This window comes from Rhipicephalus microplus, chromosome 6, assembly GCF_043290135.1.
Source record: "Rhipicephalus microplus isolate Deutch F79 chromosome 6, USDA_Rmic, whole genome shotgun sequence".
Taxonomy (NCBI): Eukaryota; Metazoa; Arthropoda; class Arachnida; order Ixodida; family Ixodidae; genus Rhipicephalus; species Rhipicephalus microplus.
The window spans coordinates 59,298,830-59,326,360 of NC_134705.1; the positions used below are offsets into that span (position 1 = coordinate 59,298,830).

General features: G+C 43.6%; 1 protein-coding gene and 1 pseudogene across 1 annotated transcript; one reads left to right on the forward strand and one right to left on the reverse strand.

Moving 5' to 3' along the window:
• The first annotated feature begins 1,322 nt into the window (after positions 1-1,322).
• On the forward strand, positions 1,323-15,513 carry LOC119168118 (uncharacterized). The gene is made up of 5 exons (XM_075865307.1): positions 1,323-1,492; positions 6,758-6,894; positions 6,961-7,028; positions 10,190-10,267; positions 15,185-15,513. The coding sequence occupies exons 1-5, from the start codon at positions 1,391-1,393 to the stop codon at positions 15,340-15,342; spliced, it is 543 nt and encodes a 180-aa protein (XP_075721422.1). The 5' UTR covers positions 1,323-1,390; the 3' UTR covers positions 15,343-15,513.
• A 6,635-nt stretch (positions 15,514-22,148) lies between these two features.
• LOC142764779 (uncharacterized) lies at positions 22,149-23,140 on the reverse strand (annotated as a pseudogene).
• Between the last annotated feature and the right edge of the window lie 4,391 nt (positions 23,141-27,531).

A 27,531-nucleotide genomic window follows, 5' to 3' on the forward strand; every position in this document is an offset into this window, starting at 1 on the left:
GCTGTACTATTTTGTTTGTTTTACGAATATGTTACGTGAGTGCTTATGACAGTCATACTCATGTAATGTATCTTGCTGGAGAAAGTGTGGTTCTGTCAATTCAGTTAGATCATTCACAGATGCAGGTGTAACTTGCATGGTAAAGCTCAATGTTTTTATTTAATTGAAAACGTCCCTATTTCATTTCTCATACTTCGGCCCAGACAAGTTCACATCCCGGAGTCTATGCCTAGCTGTAATAACACACAAAACACAGCGCTCGTCTGTGTGTCTCCTATGGTCTTCGTCTAAATTGCGCTGAAGCTTATTCAATCACGTTAGTACCACTTAGCGTATTTTATTAGCACCCATTCTAGTGTGTACGCGATAAAAACAACGACCGTCTTCTCCTGCGTCACCATGTTGGCAATAAATCTTCCGTTTGGACGGGACTCTGACTATCCTAAGCTAAATTAAGAAAACTTCTTACAGCTTTAAAAACTTTCACTAGTCGTGCAACCGCACAACTTGTATATTGACAAACTATCGTCACGAAGTTGAGGAATAGTCACCAACGTATCGCTAAAGCACGTGTACACGGCGGGCGCAGACAAAGGCGACAAGTGCCGGCGGAGCAGGCGAGTCCGTTCCGTGACGTCACCTCGCCGCGACCGCAGTGACGCCAGTGTTCTTTCTCGGAGATAATAGGCCGTGGACATTGCGAATACAATGACACCAGCTGGGCTTTTTTTATTACAAAACTATAACTGGGAGCTCCTACTAAACATGAGTACTACCAAAGTGACAACAATATTAAAGCAGATATGCCTTAAATTTCATCGTCTGGCCCTTCTATATTTCAATTATGTCTGTCTAATGCATGGCAGTAAATGTTTTAAGGTGATTGGATTACGTTACGATAAATCCAGCAGTATAGTATATTTGAAACAGCAAGCTGACCTGAAAAGCCCCAGCTCACCATAATTTTCAAATATTCTGTAATCGTGATTTTCCAGAGTTCTCTAGATTTCTGAAAACGTTTTGAACGTCACATGAATGCTGTGCGAAGAAAGGAACATGAATATAGCACAGTATAATATGTGGCTGAACAGTTTTTACAAATAAGCGCAGTGACGTACGTTATCTCTGCATCTCAGGTTTTGCAAATATTGAAAAATACAATGAAAATTACAAAACAACTCACAGAATGACAATGAACAATGCAAGCGAAAAATAAATTATATTGTTTGGATTCAGTCACCTACCGCAAATAAAGGATATTCTAAGACCATGCTTTATTTGATGCTATAGGCAGTCATTTGTTACAGAGAGCGGCCAAAGAGCCGTATAGCTGCTTCAACGAACTCTCATATTCAGCTGAAAAGCTGGAAGATTTTGCGTCAGAACCAGAATGGCTAAACAACTTCTAGCGTCTCTTCTGCTGGCCACAAGTTCTGTAGCTCTTGAGTGCAAGCTTGAGTGTATTCCGATAAAGCAGTGCAATATAAAAGCGGTATGTATCTCTTCTATGCAGACTTATTTTTATAAAGTGTTGTATGTGGATTTTAATTCAAATTCACTAACAATCATGCGTGCCTTGCTTCTTTATTAGTGACCTACTAAATATTCATCGTCAAATGGTGCCAACTGGCTGTGTCATTTTACCTCTTTGCAGCACCCTTGCATAAGAAAAACCTAACAAAAAAAAAAAGATTTTTTTGTTACATTACGGGAATGCGCTTAGAGATGTGCAGATATTCTTTTTAGTTTTAAAATGAAAGTTATTGGCTCTGTGTTGACTTTGGCAGACAAAAAACCAACATGAAAAACATCACGTGGAAGCAGTAAAAAATGTAAAAGTCGGCATACCACGTCATGAAAATCCACTCTAACGCGAAAGTATTGAACAGGGAGACGCTCTTGCATACTGCTTCAACACGAACGTCATTGTCTTAGCCAGCACCATTGAAATACTTCAGCTAAATAAGTGGCTTCCAGACATTTCTTTCAACATCTTTACATAACCCATAAATTTGTCATGGTAATCAGTCACAACAATGTGCGTACCGCGCCTTATTAGGGCGAGAAACTTATCTCGTGACTGCTGTTTATTGCGAATCAGCTCTCAATATTTGTGTCTCGGTGCACGACTTAACTTTATGTCTCAAAATTTTTTCGTCCCTTGAGACCGACTGTACTGCAAAATAGTATTTGCTATTTTGTCTGATCCCGCATCAACGATGATAGTTGTGCCTAATAGCACGAAAAACGTGCACTTACAATAATTATGCAAGCTTATATTAAAATCAAGGTGGTTGAGTTGACAGAGATTAATCTTTATTGCAAAGCATGGTCACATAACCAACAAAGGAGCTGCGAACGGGAGTGCTGATTCGCATCTGAATTAGACGTTTAACGAAATAACTACGGCGCAAACAATGAACAAGAAAAATAAACGAAAACAGGCAGCTCAGGGCATCTTCTCTCGTTTCTTTTTTTGTTCGTCATTGTCAACGTGTGCCACAATTTTTTCGTTAGCTATTGTAACGCACTTCGGGTGAGGCCCCACCGATCCAACATCGACGTGCGGCAGACTCGCAGGCTTCCACTTTACGCTTCGGCCTGCGACGCCTGAGAGGCCTCGAAGTGGCACATTTCAAATTTATTTGCAGGTCGGTTGACCCATGTGGGGTTGCACGTGTGGGAATGTATGAGCCTGACCGACGTACTCATTGAGCAGACACGAACATTAGAGAACACACAAACAAGCATTTAATTAAAACAAGGGCAATTGGCGAGAGATTACAAAAATAACAGAGGGAAAAACACTAATGTGCGATGAAAAAACAAGAAACAAACTATGCTCTAAAAGAACACTACGACATGTACAAACAAACGACAAATATGCAGAATGTTAATAAAATAAGAAGATGGCTTAACTGAAGGAGATACAGAGAAAATTTACAAGAAAACGATCGTGGTCGCGCTTCGGAACTTCTAAGTGCGACGAAGCACACACAACTACAATAAATAAAAGCTGGTTATATTAAAATAACAGGTTCAAAAAGTTCCCCATAAAAAGTTCCATACTGACCAAGCCATACGGACCAGGCTTGGTACACGTAGGGAAGTTGTCGGGTTGTCGCTGAAGATCTCGCCAGCTTACATATAGTAGACGACGAGGGTGCCCGGTATTGCAGCCGTCTCGATACGTTGCGCGGGTCACTCCATACTCGCCGCCTACGTGAACCTCGCGACACCGACGACCGCACTTCTTGCTGGCTGCACGTCAACTGCCGATTTCAAAGCAGTCAAAACCTTTTTGGGGCGTACGCGTGCTCCCTTACCCTCTGGAAGTAAAGGAAATGATGGAACATATTCTGATTTAATGCATCGATATGCACCCAGCTATACGTGTGGGTTAAAAAAAAAAAGCCGGTAAGAGGCTATGTGTTTCAGGGACCAACATGAAAAGCTGAACACGCTCGCGATAAAAGCAAGAGACGGTTAGAGTATTGGTGCCAGAAAACTAGAGATAAAGGACAGAAATAGTGAAATATTGAGGAAATTCTGCCTGATAGGCCGAGAGATGAAACACAAATTTATATTTTTGTTACAATAAGATCGACTTAATCGACGTAGATAAGGCATTAGGCCAACATTTAAAAAAGTCTTTTCGTTTGTTTTTGTTTTTTTGCGAGCCTGGTGGCACACATGCTGCCGGTACCCGACGACGACGACACCGCAGCTCTGGTCGACTGGATTAGTCCTACGCCGTCTCCCGTCGCCGACAAGAGCTCTCGCCAGTGGTGCCCCGTCCTCAGACTCCTGCGACCATGTCCATCTTTCCCGTCTTCTCCTTGCTTCCGTCGTTGCCTGTCCCTGCGCCCCGCTCTCTCCTTCTTCTTTTTCTACCTCTCTACATTTTAATTCTACCCTTTTAATCCCTCCTCTTCCCCCATTCATCGTGAGCTATTGTTGAGCTGTCCGCACCCTGAGAGACAGTTACGGGATTCACTTTTTTCTTCTTTTCACTTATAATCACTTCCCCCTCCCCCTCTGGAAGTCATTTCCTTTTTCTCGAACACATGTGTGCCCCCTTCGGTACAGGTGTAGGGAAGCCGCGGCGGCGCCATGCTGGGTCTTTAGTCGCCGGATGTCGTCCTCCCAACACAAAAGTGCCCTTCCTTGGAAAATGGGGCGCACGGGTGAAAGGAAAATTGCCGTCGTTTGTGACAGCTATGCACCAACTCACCCGATGTCTCACTAGACTGAAGTATGCTTGCTGAATCAAGCAGAAGTCGGAGATCAACTGACCGGGGATATCAAAAACGTTTTTGGAACTGCAGACTCTAAATTGTCACCCCATCCTTATGAAATCATGTTTTGCTAAATTTCTCGAACACATTCACTTTCAATACGCATAGTCTGATTGCCTTCTAGACTTATATAAGTGCTCTGTGCCAACTTCTAGGAGTAAGGGACAGCGTTTGTACGGCAATGAATCGCCTATTGATATTTGTTTTCCCTTTACGTTCCGTACAGGCTGTTGAATACTGCTTCGACAATGTGCCAGTTTTTCGAATGGAGCATGTTACTGTGTATACCACAGCGGTTTTCCAGTTTGGCTGCATTTCAATTTTTATTAAGGACGCAATTTTTCTTGTTTTACGTACACTTCATGCGCAGTATCTCAGTGCACAGCTGACCAAGTCAGCGCAATTTTGCAACCAACACTAAGAAAAGGTGCAGCCGTTCATTTCTTTGAGCCATTTGAGATATTTTAATTTTTCTCTTTTTTTAGCAGTGACCTCCTCACATATACTACAGTTGCGAGCATTGCATATTGATGGACTACTGATTCTACAATTTGATTCCTTCGTAAACTATTGATAAATAGCGTGCAGGATTCTTCCCTTAACTTCTTAAGTCTGAACCATGTGAGCTTTACCGTCAAGATATGCAGATGAAGTATATTGATTGTTTATTTGGGTTGCTCGATCTTCTCTAGCTATGCTGTCTCTATTGTGTAGTCCTATACTTACTTGTTCATGTGGCTTTCCATTTCGCTAAACGACATATGTCGAAATAGGGCATCTTACAGCGAACCTCTTTAGCTCCCATTGTCAGCCGTGTGCACTAAATAAACATGCTACAAACCCGATAACTCTTATGATACCAATAAATAAAAATATTTAAAAAGGAATGTTTCGATAAAAACCTCGCGCTTGCTGAAACGGCATAAAAGTTGTCATAATCAGTTACTTATACGGGAATCTATGCTCGTAAAGGCACAGGAGAGAACGACTTCATAGTGTTTCTCCTTAAAAACTGTGCCTTTCGCAATACTTTAGGCGCTGTGTGTGTGTATTTATCGCAATTCCTACTTGAGATGTGAATAACCAGATTTCTACATGCACCACCCCCATACGCGTTTCTTCTGTTTCGCTTTACAATGGGCACAATGAAATGGAAATAATTATGGTTCAATATCGCTGAGGCAGCTCCAGCGCACAACTCAAGCAATCGCTAATTAAGTCTTCGCAAAAAATACTACGGGACACTGTAGTACAAATGGCAGGGACGTGCTCATCAAAGTTTTATGAGCATATTGACGCAACACTTTTTGTTTTGTTTTTTTGGTTTCCAAATTTATTTACGCGTATTCGGGAGACTTTACGCAAAGGCAGACGGCGATGTCGCTCTTATGATTAGTAGTAATAGTAATAAACTTTTTATTCAGCCACAATTTACAGGCCGAGCATTTCGACCGCCTGTGCGACCAGTCGACGCTGTTCTTCTTCCCCTTCGGCGCCGATCCAGTCGAGCCAGGAGGTGATGGAAAGGGATGGGGGAGGGTAATAGCTGGATTGCTGAGCAGTTGGGCAGTAAAAGAGGCAGTGTGACAGGTCGGCATATGGGAAGGGGCAATTAGGACAGCAGGGGTTAGACCCATATTTATAAAGGAAAAGGCGAGAGGGGTATCAGGCAATTCAATTGGATGTGCCTAGAGTTCGAGCCTCGAGCGCAGTGAGTGATGGATAAGGGGGAGGGTAAAGACGCTTGTCGAGCCGGAGCTGGACATATACCTCCTTGGTAGTGTGACGTGTTTGCTGTTGCCGGAAGTCAGCCCCGCCGCGGTCTAGTGGGTAAGGTACTCGGCTGCTGACCCGCAGGTGGTGGGATCAAATCCCGGCTGCAGCGGCTGCATTTCCGATGGAGGCGGAAATGTTGTAGGCCCGTGTGCTCAATTGGGTGCACGTTAAATAACCCCAGGTGGTCGAAATTTCCGGAGCACTCCACTGCGGCGTCTCTCATAATCGTATGGTGTTTTTGGGACGTTAAACCCCACATATCAATCAATCAAACCCCTGAAGTCATTATTTGCGGTATGTCTTTATCTAGCACACAATAACGTTCCTTCATATTGACGTGCACACTCTTTAATATATGAAAATAAATATTGCACTGTGTGATAGTTACAAACCTGACCAAACTGCTCTGAAAGGTCTGCGAAATTGGCAAAACGTGCATGTAGTATTCCCACCTCGGCCACCTTGAGTAGTTGGAACTTATTGCATAAGTGCGTCGTCCAGTGAGTTTTATTTTTGCCGTCATTTTTGCTCCGTTTCCCGTCGTTATTTGTATAATATAAGGAACACTACGTATTGGCTGGCAATGATTGGATACTGTACGACACTTTCACCCCATACCAGAACTTATAGCGGTGACCCTACAGCGAGTACCTGTGATAGGATTTTACTTATTCTTGTTTCAGTTCGTAGATACACCGTATAGAATTTGGACATACAGCACAAGTGACAGCAGGCAATTTAAATGCAAAGTGGACATCAGACAATTTGTAACCACGACGGCGATATTCTTTAATGAGTGGTACAAGATGGGGACTGAAAAGTAAGAAATTTCTTACGTGTTTCCTACCTAGAGGTTACCACTGAAGAAAATTTTATTCTATTACAGGATTTACGCTGCCTTCAAGGGACAGTATAATGAGAAGAAGAAGGCTTGTATGCTTGTTTCTAATAAAGGTAATGTATGCTCATGAAATGCAACATTTGCGACAATTTCGCAAATGTTACATGAAAAATTACATCAATATAAACCTCATTATAACAAAGTCGGTAAAGCTGGCGATTTTCAATGTTCATAGAAATTTGATTACATTCACTCCAGGTTTTTCAAGTGTATTATAATCGGTACAGACTTGTCTTTTGCGCAGTGAGTGCCGAAAAAAAAACTTTAATAAAGTTGGAGCAGGAAAAGGTAATGTGCGTGAAAGGAACGTAAATGTTTGACGTAAACAATCAATAACATACAAATAGAATGCGCTCAAATTCTTTTATTAATCCTGAGTTTTGGTGTTCGAGCCTTCGGGCTACCGCAATGAAGATTTCAATGCGATTTATGGCGTAACCAAAATAAGTATGACGCTGAAACTATGTGCATATCGAACAGCTTCCCAATCACCCCAAAAAACGTGCAAAAGCAGCATCCCATGAAACCAAAAGAAGTTTCGCCTCAAGTCGCGTTAAACCAAGGTGAAAACCTGCCACATTGGGCTTCTAGAGGTTCGAACACAGCCAACATCCCTACTGAGTTTTGTTGTTCATTGTTGAGAACGCTATGCTTGCACAAAAATAATAAAAAAATATTTCAAACCATACAACACAAATCTACAGCTAGACGTTGTGGTTATAAAAAGGATGACCTGGAACCTTTGTTTTCGCTCATTATGGAGAAGGGTTTGCTGATGTCGCTACAATCAGACAGGCCTCTGGCAAGCGCCACTACGGGCCGATGTGGTGACAAGCGATGTAGGGGCCTTTTACGTCACTACAATACAAAATATCTTGACAGCAGTGCCTGAACGGCCAAGCTGATGAAACATATAACTGCTAGGGAACCGGCATTAATGTGTCTGGTAACATCAGAAACCCTTATGCGTCATCGCCATAGACACCGCCACACCTGCGCGCCATCGCATCGGTTCGCGCCAAGGCGATGCCGTCTTGAAGAGCAGCTGCTGCGAAGCAGTTCAGAAAGCATCGAGCACATTTTGTGACACCGTTGCTCAGAGGCAGCAATTTGAACACATTCAGCGGCAAACTTTGTGCGCATTGCTGATTTGCCCATCGACGTGTCTTGGTTGCCGCTTCTTCGGCTAAGCACGATGAATCCAAGTGTCACCGTTGTTGCGACATCCATCTTTCTAGCATGACGAAGGAACGATAAATCAGTTTCAGTGTGCTAAGTTTGTACAACGTAGTTCAAGGTTGCCGCAATAATTTTTTTTCTTCGTTACAAATACCTTTACCTACGAGCCTAGAAACCCGGGGGCTTCTAATAAGCTAGAGCTCCTTAAAGCCACCGAACACGCAGGATTAGACGAGCAAGCAACCACATGCAGGTGATTTTTCAATCTGCTCGCGCATAGAAAATATTCGGTGTACTTGGTGTAAACGATTTCCGTTAGTGTTCACGCCACAACACGTACAGCATACGTGAATCAAGTCACGCTTTTTGAACGTCTCTGACTTACACAAACGAACGTTGTTGCCGCGAGTACAATCACACAAGGACGTAAATTGTGGTGGGGAATTTTTCAAGAATGCTAAAAGCGCTCGAAACTACTTCGGGCAATGTCGCGTTTCTTTTCACTATATTGACGTACTCTTTCAGTGAGCTTTCTGTACATTTTTATGAATCGCGAAAGTTCTTTTAATGTTAACCTCACAATGAAACTTAACAGCGTCACTTTGCAACCGAAGATACTCTTGCGATATCTTTTGACCACCAGTTTCTTTGCACGCAACCGTCTATGCAGCGTAGAAGTTGTTTGCAATTGTAATTACAGTAAATTTATTGCGATAACGATATGTTCACTTAAAATGTATTTTTCGCAGGTTCAAATGTATTTGAACTATATAAAGAAGCTAACGTTTGGATGGAAAAACTAAATTTATGTTTAACGCAAATAAACTTCAATTGAATATCGCTAAAACAAAGTACACGTTTTTCAAGCCTAAAGGAGTAGTTCATATACCATGCACTCCAATTTACTTCCAGAGCACCGAGATTCAGCACACAACAACAATAAAATTTCTAGGAGTTCTATTCCAAGAAATTTCTTGGTCTCCTCACATTAACGCGAAAAAAAAGATCTTTCCAGGAGAATCGGCGTTTTAAATAGACTGAGATACTACGTCCCAACAAATGTCAAGCTGCAAATTTACTGCACTAGTACATTCATGACTAACATACTGTTCCTTGGTGTGGCTAACAACGACCACCACAAACCTTAATTCTCTGTTGATATTACAAAAGCGTGCTATACGTGCTATATCTAACACTCCCCTTTACGAAAGTGCTCGACCATATTTTAAAATGTACAAAGTATTGCCTATAAAACTGTTATACAGACATAAGCTATGTCTAGAGATATTACACCAGTATAAACTAAATACATCACTATTCTTGGACACATATTATGTGAAAAAACACCATGCGAGCTGAGAAAGAGCCTAATATACAAATATAGATCACGCATGAACTACGGTGACCAACGATTAATGTCACAAATTCCAAACATTCTAAACAAACACCCAACTATATTACAATTACTGGAAGACGGAATTTCAGCTAGATCATTTAAAAAAAACGAAAGAATTTCTAGTGGAGGAAAGTGGTTATTTCCTTGATTTTTGAAATTTAAGGTAATGACGTTTTGTATTCGTTGGACCTTGTTCATTACTGTCCCTTTGCCTGTTGTTTATTATACTCTAATTTGTCTTGTAGAGCGATTTCCTAGTCAAGATGTCCCTTGTTAATTTATTTGATAGAAAACATGCATTTGTTTGTATTTGCCACCACTCGAATAAGGACTGTTTATATTTCTATTTTTTTATTCACACTTCTGGCAGTTCCTGTTCGACTATGGTACCCGTGTAAGATAACACGTGATGATGTAATTTTCTGCGTACTGTGCTTGCGGTATGTTTTCTGCTTTGCTGCCAGGCTGGCGCGACCAAGTCAGGCATTTACCTAGCCTTTAGTCGTGTTCCTCAATTCAATCTTGCTCAATTTTGCCTTGAGTAAAGCAAACCAAACCAAACCAAAGTAGAGAAGATGATAACAGGGCCGAGGGGGACACTGGCACCAAGTCATAAATTACGCATACTCCCTCTTCCAGATACAACCCAGCTGCAGTGTATGATGTATTACAGTAGGCGCGGAGGTTGCGCTGTTGTTGAAGTGAAGACCCATAAAGGTATGTTTATACTTTTCTACACTCTTGCTAACGATGTTGAACTTGTAATTTCCTAAAACATCACGTTACTTTTGTTTGAGGTAGAGAATTTAGAGAGTTTTAGTACTGCGTACGCTGCGTACGTGGCAGCGTTGCGTACGTAAGGACGCCACGTTCTGTGTAGTGCGCATGCGCAGACCGCAACGCGCACGTATCATGTTACGTACGCAGCCGCTACGTACGCACGCATGAGATGCGTGCGTGCGTACGTATGAGGCGATCGCGCCGCTCTCGAACAAGTTCGCGACAGCGCGAGACTTCGTTTTGCAAAATGGCGGCATCGAAGGCAAGCGCCGACCGGCTCTGTGGCTTAAAATATGGCCATAATCTGGCTATAACACTTGGATTGGCTCAAATTGGCTGTCAACAACACGTGCTTCTATTTTGATCTACCAGATGGCGCAACACGCTTCACGCTCGTTACGTACGCGGGTACTACGGCGTACTAAAAGCGGATTGGTGGCAAACGACGCCACGTAACGCAAGGCGCTTGCGTGATGCGTACGTAGCACCATTCCGCAGTACTAAAACTCTCTTTTGTCACTGTTAGAAGCACCAGCTACATAGCCCATCCTAGTTCGATACTTTTTATTATCAAAGTCGGCGCAACTATCTTTCCAGTCTTTGCCCCACCGCGGTGATCTCGGGGCTAAGGTACTCGGCTGCTGACCCGCGGTACACGGGATCGAATCCCGGCTGCGGCGGCTGCATTTCCGATGGAGGCGGAAATGTTGTAGGCCCGTGTGTTCAAATTTGGGTGCACGTTAAAGAATCCCAGGTGGTCGAAATTTCTGGAGCCCTCCACTACGGCGTCTCTCATAATCATGTGGTGGTTTTGGGACGTTAAAACCCACACATCAGTCAATTATCTTTCCAGTCTTTATATTTTATAACCAATGAATGCTGTATTGAATAGATGTGGTTTCTTGTTGTGTTTTTTAATCAGGAGAAGCTTTTCTTTTGTGTTGTTGGCTACATCGAGTATGAGTTGAAAATTTCTCATTTTTTTTACAATAATGAAATGATAAGTTGTAGTTTTGGAAATGCCTTTTCCGCTACTACCCCCCCCCCCACCATACTTCTATGCAATGTACTTCATCAACCCTCCTATGTTTTTTGTAAGTTCGCATTTGCATGTTTCTTTTCCAACGTGACCCTCAAATCTACCGAACTTTTTTTCGCCGCAGTCCTTCTTGGATCCTTGCAGAACTATTCATTGCGTTTCCTATCATGAAGCGGCTCTAGGTATCTCGCTAATAAATTTACGTTATTCGTAATGACACCTCATACCTTCTCTAAACGATACAGATATTGAAATGTGTTGGTGAATGCCACGCCTTCTTCCGAGGGTATGCAACGGATGCTGGAAATGCTAATTACAGCCAATGTGTTAGTCTCGAGGATTGTGAGACATTCCTGCACAGTTAAAAAAAAAGACACCGCTTTAGCGCAAAGGCGGAACAATGAACGCGATAGCAACGAATTGGAAGGTCACGCGCGAAATGGCAAGCAGATCGAAACGTGCCCCACGTTTCTTACGCACAAATGACGCACAAGACGTGTCACAGGTACAGATTAACGCGAACAAGCGTCTCAGTTATTGCTTTGCTGTGTCTGAAAAGCGCACCCTTTTCGCAAACGAAGGCTGTGCAACGATTGCAGTGACCTTTGTGCGCTTCGCAACTTCAACAGAATCGTTCCAGTGCCAGCCCAACGCCTGCCAAGGCACTGGGGTTGCACTGGAACGATTCTCCCCACCGGGAGATAAATGCGCGTGAGAGATCATCCACTCCCCTCCTCCCAGCGGGCCAAAGTACGCACGAGAGATCAGAGCCGCCGCGTGCTCATTGCGCATCTTGCTGATAATGCTGAAAACGCGATAGTTCCCCCTCATGAGATGCCCACCAGCAGCGGTAACTGGTAGATATAAATAGCGTACCGTTTGATCGTACAAGGAGGTACCCCTCGGTGGCTCAGTGATTAACGCCTCGCATTCACGGCGTGGAGGTTTCACGCTCGATTCAGCGCGGCGGAATGTTTTTAGGGGCAATGCTCCTTATAACGGCACCCGTTCGTCCCCCGTAGTATTTAACAAGTATAACATTTTGACCTCCAAAGTGGTGCCGGTGAGAGACTTCTCCTGTGCGTTGTTGAACAATAAAAAATAGTGCTCAATGTACATGTCAATGGCTGCTAATGGGGAATGAGAGACAGGAGCATTCGGCTTTTAGTTAACGCGCAGGCTGCGATCACTATTAGCAGCCATTGGCATGTACATTGAGCACTATCTGACAAGAAAGGGTTGCTACGTTATACTCGCTGGGTGTAACCTCCTTAGCTTTAGAAAGGTTTAGCGAGCGTTGAGCCGCAGTGCCATGAATACAACGAACTTGTATATACCATGAATGAACTCGAGGTGGTTAAAAATGGGAAGTAGATACGAAGCGCAAGCCGTAAGATAGTAAAAGCCGAATTCTCCGCCTCTCATTTCCCATTAGCAGCCATTGGCATGTACATTGAGCACTATCTGACTGAAAAAATTTGCTACGTCATACTCGCTGGGCGTAACCTCCTTGGTTTTCCAAAGGTTTAACGAGCGTTCGGCCGCAGTGCCATGAATACAGTGAACTAGTATATACCATGAACTCGAGGTGGTTAAAGGTGGGAAGTGGACCCGAAGCGCAAGCCGTAAGAAAGTGTGTGTGTGCCACCTCTCGTTTAGTCCTTGGAATGTCCGCTGGATGGCTGTGCTTCTATATGGGGAATATATGATGAAAAGATGCGAGATGGTGGTACTTGGAGTGTTGAATAGATGGACGAACGGTCACATAGACAGATGCAGGGATGAACGCACGAACGGACGCAGGGGCGGCTGCATGGACGAACGCAGGGACGGACGCATGAACAGACGCACGCACGGATGGGCTGATGGACGCATGGACGGTCACACTGACGGACGCATGCACGGACGGAAGCAAGAACGAATGGACGGACTAATTCTTCGCCCCACTCTCCATCATTCACACCGTGGATATGCTGCCATTTTTTCTGAACTTTTTTCCTTCTTTGCGTTTTCACACACACACACACACACTCATATATATATATATATATATATATATATATATATATATATATATATATATATATATATAAGGGAAAGAAGTGTATACCTAAGGGCTCGTTTTTCCGTGTTTTAACACAATATTAATGAGATATAACAGACAGTAATGCCAAGGAATGTACAGGGGAAGTTATTAAAACCAATGGAATGTAAATAAGAAAGAAAAGGGATGAAAAAATTGCCAACTGTGAGCAGGAAACGAACCTACGACCTTCGAATTACGCGTTCGATGCTCTAACCACTGAGCTATCACAGCGGCCCTCCCTCCATCCACTTTTTTGGGTTTATCTGTGAATTTAGAAGTAGGAGCGACAGTCAGCGCCATCTATAAGCCAAACAACGAGTGTGAAAACACTCTTATGCGCATGTTTGGCGTCACGTACCACGTGAACTTATTATGAGCGGGCAGCTGATTAATTTTCCCTCTTATACAACCTAAACACACCAAGTCTGCCAGTACGAGACCCTCGTTCAATGAAATAAGGGAAAGAAGTGTATACCTAAGGGCTCGTTTTTCCGTGTTTTAACACAATATTAATAAGATATAACAGACAGTAATGCCAAGGAATGTACAGGGAAAGTTATTAAAACCAATGGAATGTAAATAAGAAAGAAAAGTGGATGAAAAAATTACCAACTGTGAGCAGGAAACGAACCTACGACCTTCGAATTACGCGTTCGATGCTCTAACCACTGAGCTATCACAGCGGCCCTCCCTCCATCCATTTTTTGGGTTTATCTGTGAATTTAGAAGTAGGAGTGACTGTATATATATATATATATATATATATATATATATATATATATATATATATATATAGAAATATATATATATATATATATATATATATATATATATATATATATATATATATATATATATATATATATATATATATATATATATATATATATATATATATATATATATATATATATATATATATATATATATATATATATATATATATATATATATATATATATATATATATATATATATACATACACAGTGCATGACATCGACGCTGGTGATGTAATCCAGCCGGGAGTGTCAGTAAGACGCGCAAAGCTCTGCACTGTGAAAAGCACGGGCCCCCGTCGACCGACACGCCTAGCTTCGAGATGCATGGCTTCCTCTTAAAGAGAGAAAGAAACCAAGAAGACAGGCGGGGAGGTCAACCAAGCTACGTTCGGTTGGCTATTCTGCCCTCTGAAAGGGAGAATGATGGTTGAGGTGGAGTACGTACCACATAACCACACCTCAAGGCTCTCTCGGCTCGATAGCGTGCAGACCGGCTATGTGGTTAAGCGCGGTGGTTGCGCGTGATGTTTGCGTCGGTGGGCGTGGCAGAGGCACCACGCTTGCGTGGCTTGGCCAGGTGGTGCGCTATGTGGACGCGATAATTCGTTGCTCTTTTTCATTTTTTTCTTTCTTTCATTGATCATCTGTCTCTCTTTGTGTATCTTCATCTCCCCTCCTCTCTTTTTTGTTCGTTCAGTGATGCATTTTACTGTCTTCTCTCCTCATTTCCGGCCTCCTGATCACCAAGCTTCTCCTCCTTAAACATTCACTTCCCTTTGTCATCCCCTCTCTGTGTAAGCTGGGTACAAAATCTTTTTGCGTGCTACACTATCCCTCGTTCCCAGCCTGTGCTACACCTGTCGTCGTGACTTTTCAATTAGGTACAATTTGAAAACATTGTTGAGTGTGAACACTAACTCTTTCAACATTTCGCTTTCCTTTCTTTTAGGAGAAACGTATTTTGACCTTCGAGTTCAAGAACCTTACTTGAGGAAAGGCCCCAGCTCAAAATGCGTTCAAAAATTTGCGAAGTGGGCCCCACAAGGGCGGGAGATATATGACGTTAGTTGTAAAGGTATACTTTCTCGGAACAAAATTTTTGTGTAAAAAAAAGAGCAAGGTCATCAATCATAAATAAAATATCATCATACTAGGAGGTGATCTTTCAGATATTTATGTATTGCATAGCTTAGCGGAAAATCAAGACAAGAAACGAATACATATGCACTGCATCACAAGCGGTCTGCTCTAATAAACATATTTTATGAGTGTTTACAACAGTATTGCTGTTTGTTTTTTGCTCTGTAATATCTTGTTTCATGAAAGTTTTATTTTTTTTGCTGTTGAACAAATAACTATATGAAATTAGTTGTGCGAAGCAGGTGCTGCAAATGCTACCGCAAAGTTTCTAACAAGGGCCGCCCTTCGTTCTTTGGTACACTTCGAAAACGTTCCCCCATCACCTCGCCCGACATTGTCGCTGTTTTATTCACTTTTTTTTCATCTAATGAGAGCGAATGAAAATAATGAATGCATGCGTATTCTGTAAAGCATTTAATTAGGAACAGGCATGTGGATTCTGTAGTCTTAGTTCATCTTCTATAGCCAATTTTAACACTGGCCCATGACCGAACAGCCCCCCACCCCCCCATCCAAATATTGTCGAATTGTCTTTGACCGTATGGGTGGAGGGTGCTTTCTTGGGATTTTACAGTATTTTTGGTTAATAATCAGTAAAATGAAGAAGTCAAACCAATTTCAAATCATTCCCATATGAGGTGAGTAAAGACCTGAGATGCAGTTGACACAGAAGTTCAAATAACACCGAGCTGCTTCACCAACAATAGACTTAGAAACATTTCGCTTTGTGTGTGCGGCTATTTTCATTTGCAACTGGGCAAATGGAGGAAACTGCACATCGAATAGGATGTCACATGCATGAGCAATTTCACCCGGGGCAGAATCAGTATTAACAGGTGTGAATAGTGCAGCCCCTTCGTATGATTTATAACTGAAGTTGTGTGACTATAAGACGTGTCTAATAAAAAAAAAATGCGGCCACGTCCCACGTACACCATGGAAATCAAAGTTATGGAAAGCGTACGTAGGGAATGTGACAGTGGTGCAAATTGTTTTTCAACGATGCGTAAAAAATCATGCCAAAGACAAGTACAAATGTTGTATATGTGCAGAAATTTGTTAAACAGCCGCGTATGTTTTACATAATCACTTGTTCACAAGTCAGTAAGGAAGCAAACAGCAGCATGGCTATTATGAAAGCCAGAAGCGGTGAGCTGATATGTAGCGCTTGTACATGCGAGAATCGTAGCGTTGGGGTGCTATGCAGGATCGGCCAAGTTTGGCCCGAGTTTCACGAAACTCGGGACCTTTCCGAGCTGTCGCGACACCCCCTTTTGAATGAGCCAAGAGCACGAAGACGTCCAATCCACCCCTCAGTGAACTGCGTTTCACTGAATACGATGGAACCATTCATCGCGTCAAAGACGGTCGACTAAGTTGGGTGTTTTTTTTTTTTTTCAAACCGCGGGCTTCTTTTTTCATTTGTTTGTCCTTTCACTGAGTGCAGAAGCGCACCCATGCAATAAAAGTGTCAGATACTTTACAGAATGATCTTTTTTAGAGGCACGGAGTGTTTAAATATATTTTGAAGCTTTTAATGCCTGCACTAAGACTGTTTCAGAATAATCAGCATGGTGGCTTTTGATATTTGTACCGGCCTACGGTCTTAGAAGATCGCTACCGCTGCTAAACACGAGGCCACGTGTTAATAATCATGGCCAGCCTGTACATTCTTGCGGACTGTTCGGCTGGTATGCGTCTTCTTTGTTATCATCGTCCGAAAGCACCCGAGCACTTGAGACCGGCTAGTTAGCTATTTGGCTAGACGGTATACTTGGATAATTAGGCAGGGGCATGGCATAACCAAGCTAAATACGCAAAGTCATGGTAAGGCCAATGCAGGTGCGTAGCCAATAGATAACATACTGCCCCCCCCCCTCTCAAAAGGTTTTCCACCATGGTATAGAGAGCGAAAAATGAATATTCAAGGAGTACCCCTCCCGAAATCAAGTAGGTTTCCCCCTCCCCATAAAAAAATCCTGGCTTCATGCCTGGGCCAAGGTAATTATGGCACATCTTGAGAAGTACGCTAATGAAGCCGTGTAAAGCTAAAGGGCTTAATAAAGCATGCTAGCGGATCAGCTCACTAAACCATCCTAATTAACGTGACGTCACTTATGAGCATGCTAAGTAAAGCAATCTTAATTATATTTTACTATTGTGACGACAATTATTATAGTGCTAATCAAAATTACGTTTAATAGCTTCATATTGATGATGGACTTGCTGATTGCGCCCGAGAGAATTGCTGTTTAATTGAAACATTATTAATGAAGACAAAACAGCCTAGTGTAATGGTCGTTAAGTCTTAGTGAATTACTAAAATCAAAGTTTGGACAGAGCTATTGTGGTATTCACTTCAAAGCCGACCTAGCACATGAGTATATGACCAACTTAAGAAGCTACAAGAAGCTAGGTTATACCATCTCCTTCATGGCTCCAGCCTTGCACAGGTAGTGGAAGCTCACCAAATTACTTTATAAGCAAACAAGGTGCCGCTTAGCATTCACGACATCAAACGCTTGATAGTACCCTACACACCATGACAATCATGGCTTGAACTGGTGACTCCTGAGAACCAACAAGTTTGAATCCAAGTTAACGCGTCAGTCAGTTCGATTGACAAACGACCATGGCTAAGATTGCGTTAGCCACCACGTTTTCTCTTGCAGAAAAGCAGCACTCACGTCGAGCCGCACAATCAATCTATCACCTTTATCGCGCAGTCTAGGCACACAAGCACGCAGAGGTAAAAGTGATATCATCACGCGGCTACGATGTCTCGCATTCAATTTCCCTGCGCGCAGGACGTATCCAATCACAGCAGCGTTGCCGCCATGATGCGAGCGCCCCTAGTGACTACCTTTCCTTATATTAAGCTGCTATATTTGATAGAACCCAGGGGACGAATTCGTCCCCTGAGTAACTCAGTGGACGAATTGCAACTCATGATTACGGAGTTAGACAAAGAGAGCAGAAAGGTGGGTCTTAAAATTATTATGCAGGAAACGAAAGTAATGTACAACAATTTCGGAAAAGAGCAGCGCTTCGGGATAGGTAATAGTGCACTTGAAGCTGTAGAAGAAAGACTATGTCTACTTAGGGCAGGTAATAACCGCGGAGCCGAATCACGAGATTGAAGTAACTCGAAGAATAAGAATGCGGTGGAGCACATTTGGCAAGTACTCTCAAATTGTAACAGATAGATTGCCACTATCTTTCAAGAAGAAGGTATATAACAGCTGTATATTGCCGGTACATAGCTACGGAGCAAGAACCTGGAGACTTACTAAGAGGGTTCAGCCTAAATTGAGGACGACGCAGCGAGCAATGGAAAGAAAAATGGTAGGTGTAACCTTAAGAGACAAAAAGGGAGCAGAGTGGATTAGGGAACAAACGGGGGTTAAGGATATAATAGCTGTAATCAAGAAGAAAAAATGGACATGGGCTGGGCATGTAGCGCGTAGACAAGATAACCGCTGATCATTAAGGGTAACTAACTGGATTCCCACAGAAGGCAAGCGGGTTAGGGGGAGACAGAAGGTTAGGTGGGCAGATGAGATTAAGAAGTTTGCGGGTATAAATTGGCAGCAGCAAACACAGGACCGGGTTAACTGGTGGAACATGAGAGGCCTTTGTTCTGCAGTGGATGTAGTCAGGCTGATGATGATGATGATGATGATAATTTGATAGAAGCGAAATGGGCAGCACGAAAGTGTTGCGTGTGGACTCTTGCTGCCTTCGAGAATGGAAATTTCGATGCTGTAGTTGGAACGAAAGAACCTGTCCGAAAGAGAACGGACGTCCACGAACACAGCTGTGTGAGGCGCGTGTAGAATTGGCAAAAAGATAGCACAACAATAATGCTGACGTCACTGCACTGTTAAAAGAATGACTGAATAGCAGCGCTGACGTGTTTTAATGCGGTGATTTTTTGATAACCGCCTCATGCGTTCCCAACGGCACGCGCTTTCCTGTAGTCATTTTTATCAAGGCTTCTATCACGCACTTCACTTTATTCATGCCATGGCGGCCGCAGAACGAGCTTGGCGTAAACCCTTGAGCCTGAGAAGCTGGGATCATCCTGCATAGCACCCCTGGATTGTCCTACGTGGACTTACTTCAGTGGATGGCATTTAACTAGAGTTCACGTTAACCCGACGTGACAGCTGTGTTGTAGAAATATATGCAATGTTCATAAAGTTCGACAGCAGCATTGCAGCCACATTTGACGTTTCACCAATGCCACGTGCGCACAGGGACTTTTTCCAAGTGATTTCTGGACTTCCGTTGCTTTGTGGTAGAAGGCTTCATTGCCACTCTCACTAGTGTTTGATTTCTGCTTGGTCATTCATATTTATTCTTTGCATTCGTCACGTCAACACTCCTGAATTTAAATAGCCAATGTGTGCTGTCACCGTTCGTTGTTACATACGAACTGTCGATCACTTGTGGTGCATACATGCCGTCCACAACCTGTGGTATACTCTTATGTGCAACACTTATCTGGAGGAATGGGTATGACAACGTACGCGACAAAATTATCGCCTTATTCTTCTCATGGACAGACAGACAGACAGACAGACAGACAGACAGACAGACAGACAGACAGACAGACAGACAGACAGACAGACAGACAGACAGACAGACAGACGATAGATAGATAGATAGATAGACAGACAGAGACAGATAGACAGACAGAGACAGATAGACAGACAGACAGACAGATAGATAGACAGACAGAGACACACAGACAGACAGATAGATAGACAGACAGATAGATAGACAGACAGAGACAGACACACAGGCAGAGACAGACAGACAGACAGACAGACAGACAGACAGACAGAGACAGAGACAGAGACAGAGACAGACAGACAGACAGACAGACTTTTCAGCAGCTTGACGGGGCTCGCTGCTACATTTGCTTCTGTGATCGTCGGCAGTGGTTGGGGTCGTGTTGCCGGGGAAAGAGCGCGGTGTGGCAGCCCACCCAGGTACCCTTCTCTGCTTCGCTACTCGTCTAGGCACTTCTCAGTTGGTTCCCACGTCGCTGATGGCGCTCGCCGTTATCGAACTGGACCGTGTACGACACCGGGCCTCTGATTTCCTCCACTCTGGCAGCTTTCTATCTGGGACCTGGAGTGAAGCTTTTAGAGAAGACAGTGTCATTAACACAGTACCTCTTTGTGCCTGAAAGGTGGACGTCAGGCACATGCTGTCGGTCCGGATGAAATCGATCCAAAGCCGTTCTCAGCCTCCACCCTACCATTTCTGCTGAAGATTTTCCTGTGACAGAATGTGGCGTCGTGTGCTGTTCAAGCAGGAACCGCGAAATATTGCACTGTGTTGATCCTTCCTGTTTCTTTTTAATGCTTCTTGACTTCCCTTACCATCCTCTCGGCTCTATCATTACTGGCGAGATGATAAGGTGCCATAAAAACCGCACGCATATCAATAAACTTCAGAAATGTTTGCAACTCTGCGCTTGTAAGGCCGTTCCCTTATCAGAAACAACGTCTTGCACGCCATGTGTCGCAAACATTTTTCTTAGTCTCGTCACAACGGCCACCGCCTTCATTGACGACATGATTTCAAACTCGACCCAGTTGCTGCAGGCGTCGACCACAATTAGGAATACATCTCCTTTGACTGGGTCCGTGAAATCTATGTGCAGACGACTCCAAGATTGGTCTGGTTTGACCCAAAAGTGAACGGGAGCCTTGGGGTCACTTTTGCGCTTGGTCTGACATGGCTGGCAGTAACATACATACTTTTCTATTTGGCCATCTATGTTTGGCCAAAACATAAGCCCTCTAGCTGCTGCTTTCATAGCGCTTATCCCTGCGTGATTTGCATGCAGGAGTTGGAGCACTCAGTCTCTTGCGGCCTCTGGAATTATCAGGCGATTTCCCCAGTGTACGCAATCCCGGTGCATTGACAACTCAGTGTTCCCCACCTCGTATGGTGTAAACACGTTGTTTAATTGTGTCGAAGGCCAACCACTCAGGATCCAGTCCTTCACCTTGGATAAGGCGCCGTCTGTCTTGATGGTTTGACAATGTCCAGGGCCTGTAACAGTGGACACTCGACAGCTTCCAGTAAAAGCAAGCCTTTAGGCGGTTGGGGTTTGTCCTCGTCCCCGGGAGCTGGTAGTCGACTGAGTGCATCGGCGTTGGAGTTGTCCTCACTTCACCTGCACTGAATGCGATAGTTATACTCAGACAAAATCCAGCGCAGCCTTCTAGCCAACAGTACTTCCGTTACTCGTTTGTCCATGTTAAAGAAACTCAAAAGCGGTGTGTGATCTGTTATCACCATGAATTCTCACCCAGCAATGTACTGACGAAATATTTTAACACCTAATACGACGGCTAGGCCCTCTTTGTCAATTTGGGTGTAGTTACGCTCACTTGCGCCAAGAGTTCGTGAAGCACAAGCTATGGGTGGCTCGCTCCGGTTTGGAGCTTTATGGGCCAGGAATTTTGGTTTGGCGTCGTCTTTCAGCGCGATGTGCACTGGAGGTCCATTAAAGCCTGCAGGACAGTCACTGCGAAACACCTCAGTAAACTGTGAAGTCACATATTGAACATTCATTTGCTGAATTCCATGCAGCCCAATTCCTAGTGGCCCAAACCAGTTCCGCCATAGCAAGCTGTTACCTCTTCTCTTCACTAGAAACAAAGGCAGTTTTGCTGTCCGGTCCTTGAATTTCACCACAACACTTGCGCGACTAACTATGGGCAACGCCTCCTTTGACCAGGTTACTAGCGTTGTTTTTGATTCGTGGAGGGGTATTTTCCTTTGCTTTTCCGTGAATCATTGAAACCTGTCTTCACTCACAATTGAGCACAACGCTCTAGAATCAATTTTTATGGGTACATTTTGCCCTTCGATCTGTACGTCTATCATAAATTTTTCTTCTTGCTCAACAACTTCTCAAACGGAAAGTAATTCTGGTATTTTGTAAGCGCCCTTTGATTTACTATCTTTTTTCTCTGCTCCTGGAAAATATTTCTTCGAAACTTTCTAACTTCATCTTTTGAACGACGGGCTTTTGCTGGGTGTCCGATTTTTTTGTACATTAAACATGCCGCCTTTTTGAAACGACATAAACGCGGAGCGTGTTTACCGTTGCCACAATAACGACTGCAACCTACCACCATGGTTTCTTGCTTCATGCGAGTGGCTTGAATCACGCCCTGGCTCTTTTTCGTCTCGTCCCGTCTCTGGTTGCGTACGTCTCGCTGCTGTTGCGCTTTAGCTTCAGCTGTCATGGCCATGTCGTACGCGACCTGGAACGTAAGATTCTGCTCGGCGAGAAGTCTCTGCTGGACCGCTTCATTCTTTATGCCGCACATGAAACGATCCCGCATCATGATGTCCAACGGTAACTGCTTGTCACCCAATCCCCAGTTTTCGGTGAGCTTTCGCAGAGCGGGGACGTAGTCTGCCACTGATTCATCAGCAGCGTGGTTTCTTGTGTAGAACAAAAACCTTGCGTGCAGATCGGAAGGTCTCGGCTGCAGGTGCTTGCGAACGGCTGTCTTGACTTTGTAGTAGCTTGCCGTGGTCGGTCTTACTGGATTCACCTGGGTTACGATGAGCCCGTACGCTGTTTCGCCGCAGCAACTCAATAAAACTGATCATTTCTGCTCATCCGTTGTTATCTTGTTCACAACCCAAAATATTTCCAACTGCTCGACGTGGTCATCTCAAGACGCGTTCTGCCAAGACGATACTCGCCAATGTTGCCAACCGCCATTCCGCTTTCTTCGACGGCGGCCTCGCCCGGCTGGTCCGCTTCATCGCCAATGTAGTAAATCAGTCGGACGCTCCACTGGGAAATGAACGTATGTTTATTGACACCCAGTACTTTTATAGAATGGCTGTGAACTCGTGATGAGGCCACCACTGCCTGCGTGGGTGATAAGCGATAAAATGCGCATGTGACGTCAGTATACAACGAATAGATAGATAGATAGATAGATAGATAGATAGATAGATAGATAGATAGATTCAAGATAATAACCTGTCAGACCGAGAAAAGAGCGAAGTTGTTTCTCGGACTGAAGTCGTTGAGCAGCTCTTGCCATCTTTTATATCGTGTCTTCCAGCGGTTGAATCGTTCCACCCTCTAAGTCGATGGCCAAAGAAATTGTACTTCTCGGGCTTGATCGTTGGTGCAAACACGTGGATCCTCCTCAACAGGTGACGCATGGTTTCTGTATCCTCTTACCACGTCGTCGAAGTAATAAGCGCGTCATTCGTGTAATAGACGACATTTGGTAAGCCCTGTAGAAGGCGTCTCATTCACCGAGTAAAAAATGCTGACACTGTTTTGACCCCAAGCGGCATGTACAACAAGTAATATTGTCCTGATTGAGTGGTAAATGACGATTTCAGGTGATGATGCTGGTCCACAGGCACATGCCAGTATCTTTTAGTAGGGTCCAGCTTTGAAAAGAACTTTCTCGTTCCGATCTTAGCAAACATGACATCTGTCCTTAAGGGATTGTACCCGCGTCGAAAAATAAGGCATTGTTAATCTGACAGAAATTGATGCAAGCGCGGTAATTTTTATCTAGTTTGTTAACCAGCACTAACGGTGAATTGTATTATTTTGTGTTACTTAAAATCAGTGACGTCGTATAGCCTGTCATGTCTCCGCACGCTCTTGTTCGGATGCTGTAGCATCTCAATGGGCGGCAACCATTCTCGCAAAGGTCGCTGCTGTCACTTTCCCCGACGAAGGCTGGAAGACCAGTGTAGGAAAACGTTGGCGTAACTGTGATGGTGCGACGAAAAACTTGGTATGGAGGATGGAAAGCAGGATCGACGAGATGGTGCAGCAAATGGCAGCGCGTCCGGAGGCTTGTTGCTTTCGCGTCGATTTTCAAAAGGAGAACAAGAGAAGGCCAGCTCAAAAGTGTGATATTGTTGGCCACGATACGGGCAAATGCAGAAAACATGACCGGCTTCGTCGCAGTGGAAACAAACTGGTCGGTGATCTGCGGTGCACCCGATGTCCGTCTTCCGAGTAAATGGCTGACGGCGACCGTTCTTGGCGACTAAGTTGCAGACGATGGCGGATGGTAGAGTGACGATGTTTTAATTGGAGCTGTGGAGTCGGCGCTAACGAGAGTCTATTTATGTCGTATGTGTTAATTACTGTGTCCATAATAATGAAAAATCTGGAAAAGTCAATGTTTACTAACTGCTTTCACGATTTCTCTTTTTGCAGCTACAGGCATGTTAGGATGGTTTAGGTCATTTCTGATAGAAATTAAAAAAGGTACACTACATAAATAAAAGTTTAAGTAGGGTGTTCAATCCACCGCGAGTGCTGTCAAACCACCAGGTGAGAATGCAGAATCGCTAGCAAGCACGAGAGAATAAACGGGTTCATCAGAGTAGTAGCAGAGTCTTGGTTGCCTCTTCAGTGTGGAATAAAAGCCTCTAACCATAATTCGACGGAATCAAGTTACAAGTACGTTGTAGAGATGCTACAGAAGCGCTTCGTTTATTAGACGTGCCAGAAACAGGAATATTTTGCAAGATTGTGTCAGCTGACTCCTGTTCGAGCATCCAGTGACACAAGAGCACTCCGGCATATGTGACCACGGGCTAGTGAAACTTCTCCGTCGTGGTCAGAGTTGCGTTGTTGTGGGAAATATGGACAAACTGCTCCCAGAACTGCATCACTTTACACACAACTCCTGAGAAAGGCGCAACCGTGAGATTCGGTAGCTTGACTCCCGTCTTGTGAGATGGTGAAGGGATCCTATGGGTAGCCCTCACCAATCCATTTTCTGTTTGCGTACTTCAAATGCGTTTCTGCCTGCTTAGAATCACGGCCAGGATACGCGTCACGTTGTCCCAGTATTCTAGTATGATATCGTATTCGGCTCGCAAGTCCTCGTCCGAGATGATACTCTCCAATTTCCAAATTCTCTCAGCTCGTCGTTAATCGTTTTCAGCCTCTCGTATATGTTAAAACGAGCTACGCATGCGTCGCGGAATCATTGTAAGTAGAACAATGTCCTCATTGATGATCCAGCTGATGATCTTTTCAAGGTCTTTCAGGGTGCTCGTAGCTGTCGGCCGGTCAATCCTGGGTCGATCGTCAACAAAGTAGGTTGTATATGACATGGAGCAGCCGTGGAAGTACTCTATCTCGTCAAGGCAGTTAAAACAGACTACTATTTACACAGCAGAGACCATCAAAACCATGCTTTTAATCTAATTATGATGATGACGATGATGATGACGAGCCTTCAGCTTTGCTGGCACTCGCCCACAAAGGGGATTGGCCAAGAACCGGGCGGCAGGATGGATAAATGTGTTAGTTATAAGTGAGGCCTTTAGGTAGTCTCGTAGCTGTAAATAGTAATAACAATAGACTGACAAGGTAATCTTTTCGTTGCCATTATGTACGCACACACGGCAGAGTAAACCTCCCTGTGGCTATAACGTAATCTAATCCCTCCGAAGGATAAAATTACTTCCACGTTTATTTTTAAAGCTAGCTTTTCAATTGGTTCGACCAGGTATGTTTTCCTTTGATAATAATATCGTTGACAGGATAAAAAGAAATGATTTATTGATACTGATTCCTTGCAAAACAAGTCCTTTTGGAAGACATAACGGAAATGTTAGTCCAGCTTTATGTAGCTAATATTTCAGGTGTGGAATTCGGCATCGCAATCTGGTGATTGTAATTTATAACTGCCGAGATACACACCACTGTTTGTTCCAGCAAAATCTTAGATGTACTAAGTATCTGACTTTCACATACAAAACGTTATTTGCCACAAATTTGGTGAGTCCAAGACACAAGAACAAAGTTTCTCTTTCTAATAATTTTAACTGTCTCATCTTGTATGCCGCGCTGCCTGAAACTAATACGCACCCGAATTCCATAATAGGCCGCACATACATCTTGTAAATCATTATCAATGAACTCCTTCGCAATCCTGTTTTTCTGTTTCCCAATTTGCGTAACCACACCAAGGCACGTGACGCTTTACAGCCAACCTCGTCTGTATGGCTTTTCTAATTTAGCATCCTATTATATACAATGCCTATGTATTTCAGGAAATCAACCTGGGGAATGAGCTCGGTACTATACATCAGGGAAATGTTGACACGATCCTTAAAAGAGAACGGCAGAAGCACACTTTTGTTGACGTTCAATGACATATGGATATTGTCAAGCCATCCTTCTAGCATGTTCATGTAATTCTGTAATGCCTGATACAATGAGTGCAGATCACTGTTTGTTGCAAAGAAAGCAATATCATCTGCATACACGTAAATTTGGATATCCTGATGAGTTGGAATGGAACTTAGTAATATGTTGAATAACACAGGGGATAATACCGAGCCCTGAGGTACACCTCGTGTCTGTTTATATCTTTTGGAAGAGCATGCATTCAAGAAGCAATGAAATTCTCTGTCTTTCACAAACTATGTAATCCATCCTGGTATATAATTGGGAAAGCGATAGTCTTGCGTCTGCTGGATTAGGATAGGATACTACACTTTGCCGTACGCTTTAGCTAAGTCTAGAGTGAATAGTGCACAGTATTTGCGGCGATGCCGAGCCGGCTGTATGCGACTTTCCAAATCCACATGTGCACACCAAATGGAATATCCCGATCTAAAGCCAATTCGTCTGGGGCTTAATATTGTATGGTCATTGATATAGTTCATTATACGGGCATTCAAGACTCTCTCTACAAGCTTGACCAGGTTAGACGTGAATGAAATAGGCCTTACGTTGTCCAGGGTAAACTCCATTCTCTGTTTTTTAAGTTTCGGAATATTTTTGGAAAGCTTCCGATTTGCCGGAATCCAGGAATTTTTCAGCGAATAATTAACTATATTACGGATTTCATGTGGGGATATTTCGTATAGCACTTTTATCATTGTAGAGGTCACCCCATCAGGTCCAGGAGCAGCGGGCGGTAAGCTCTTCATCACATCCGTCAGTTCAGCTAAAGATACCTCCTGAAAATCACAATCCACCCTTGATTTCCCCATGGACTTTAGCATAAAACTCGTAAGCCTGGTTTGCACGCAGTCAGCAATATTTTCCAAGAAATCAGAGAGTTCGCGAGGAGACATAATGGTGAAGTGAAAGTTTTCTGCCTG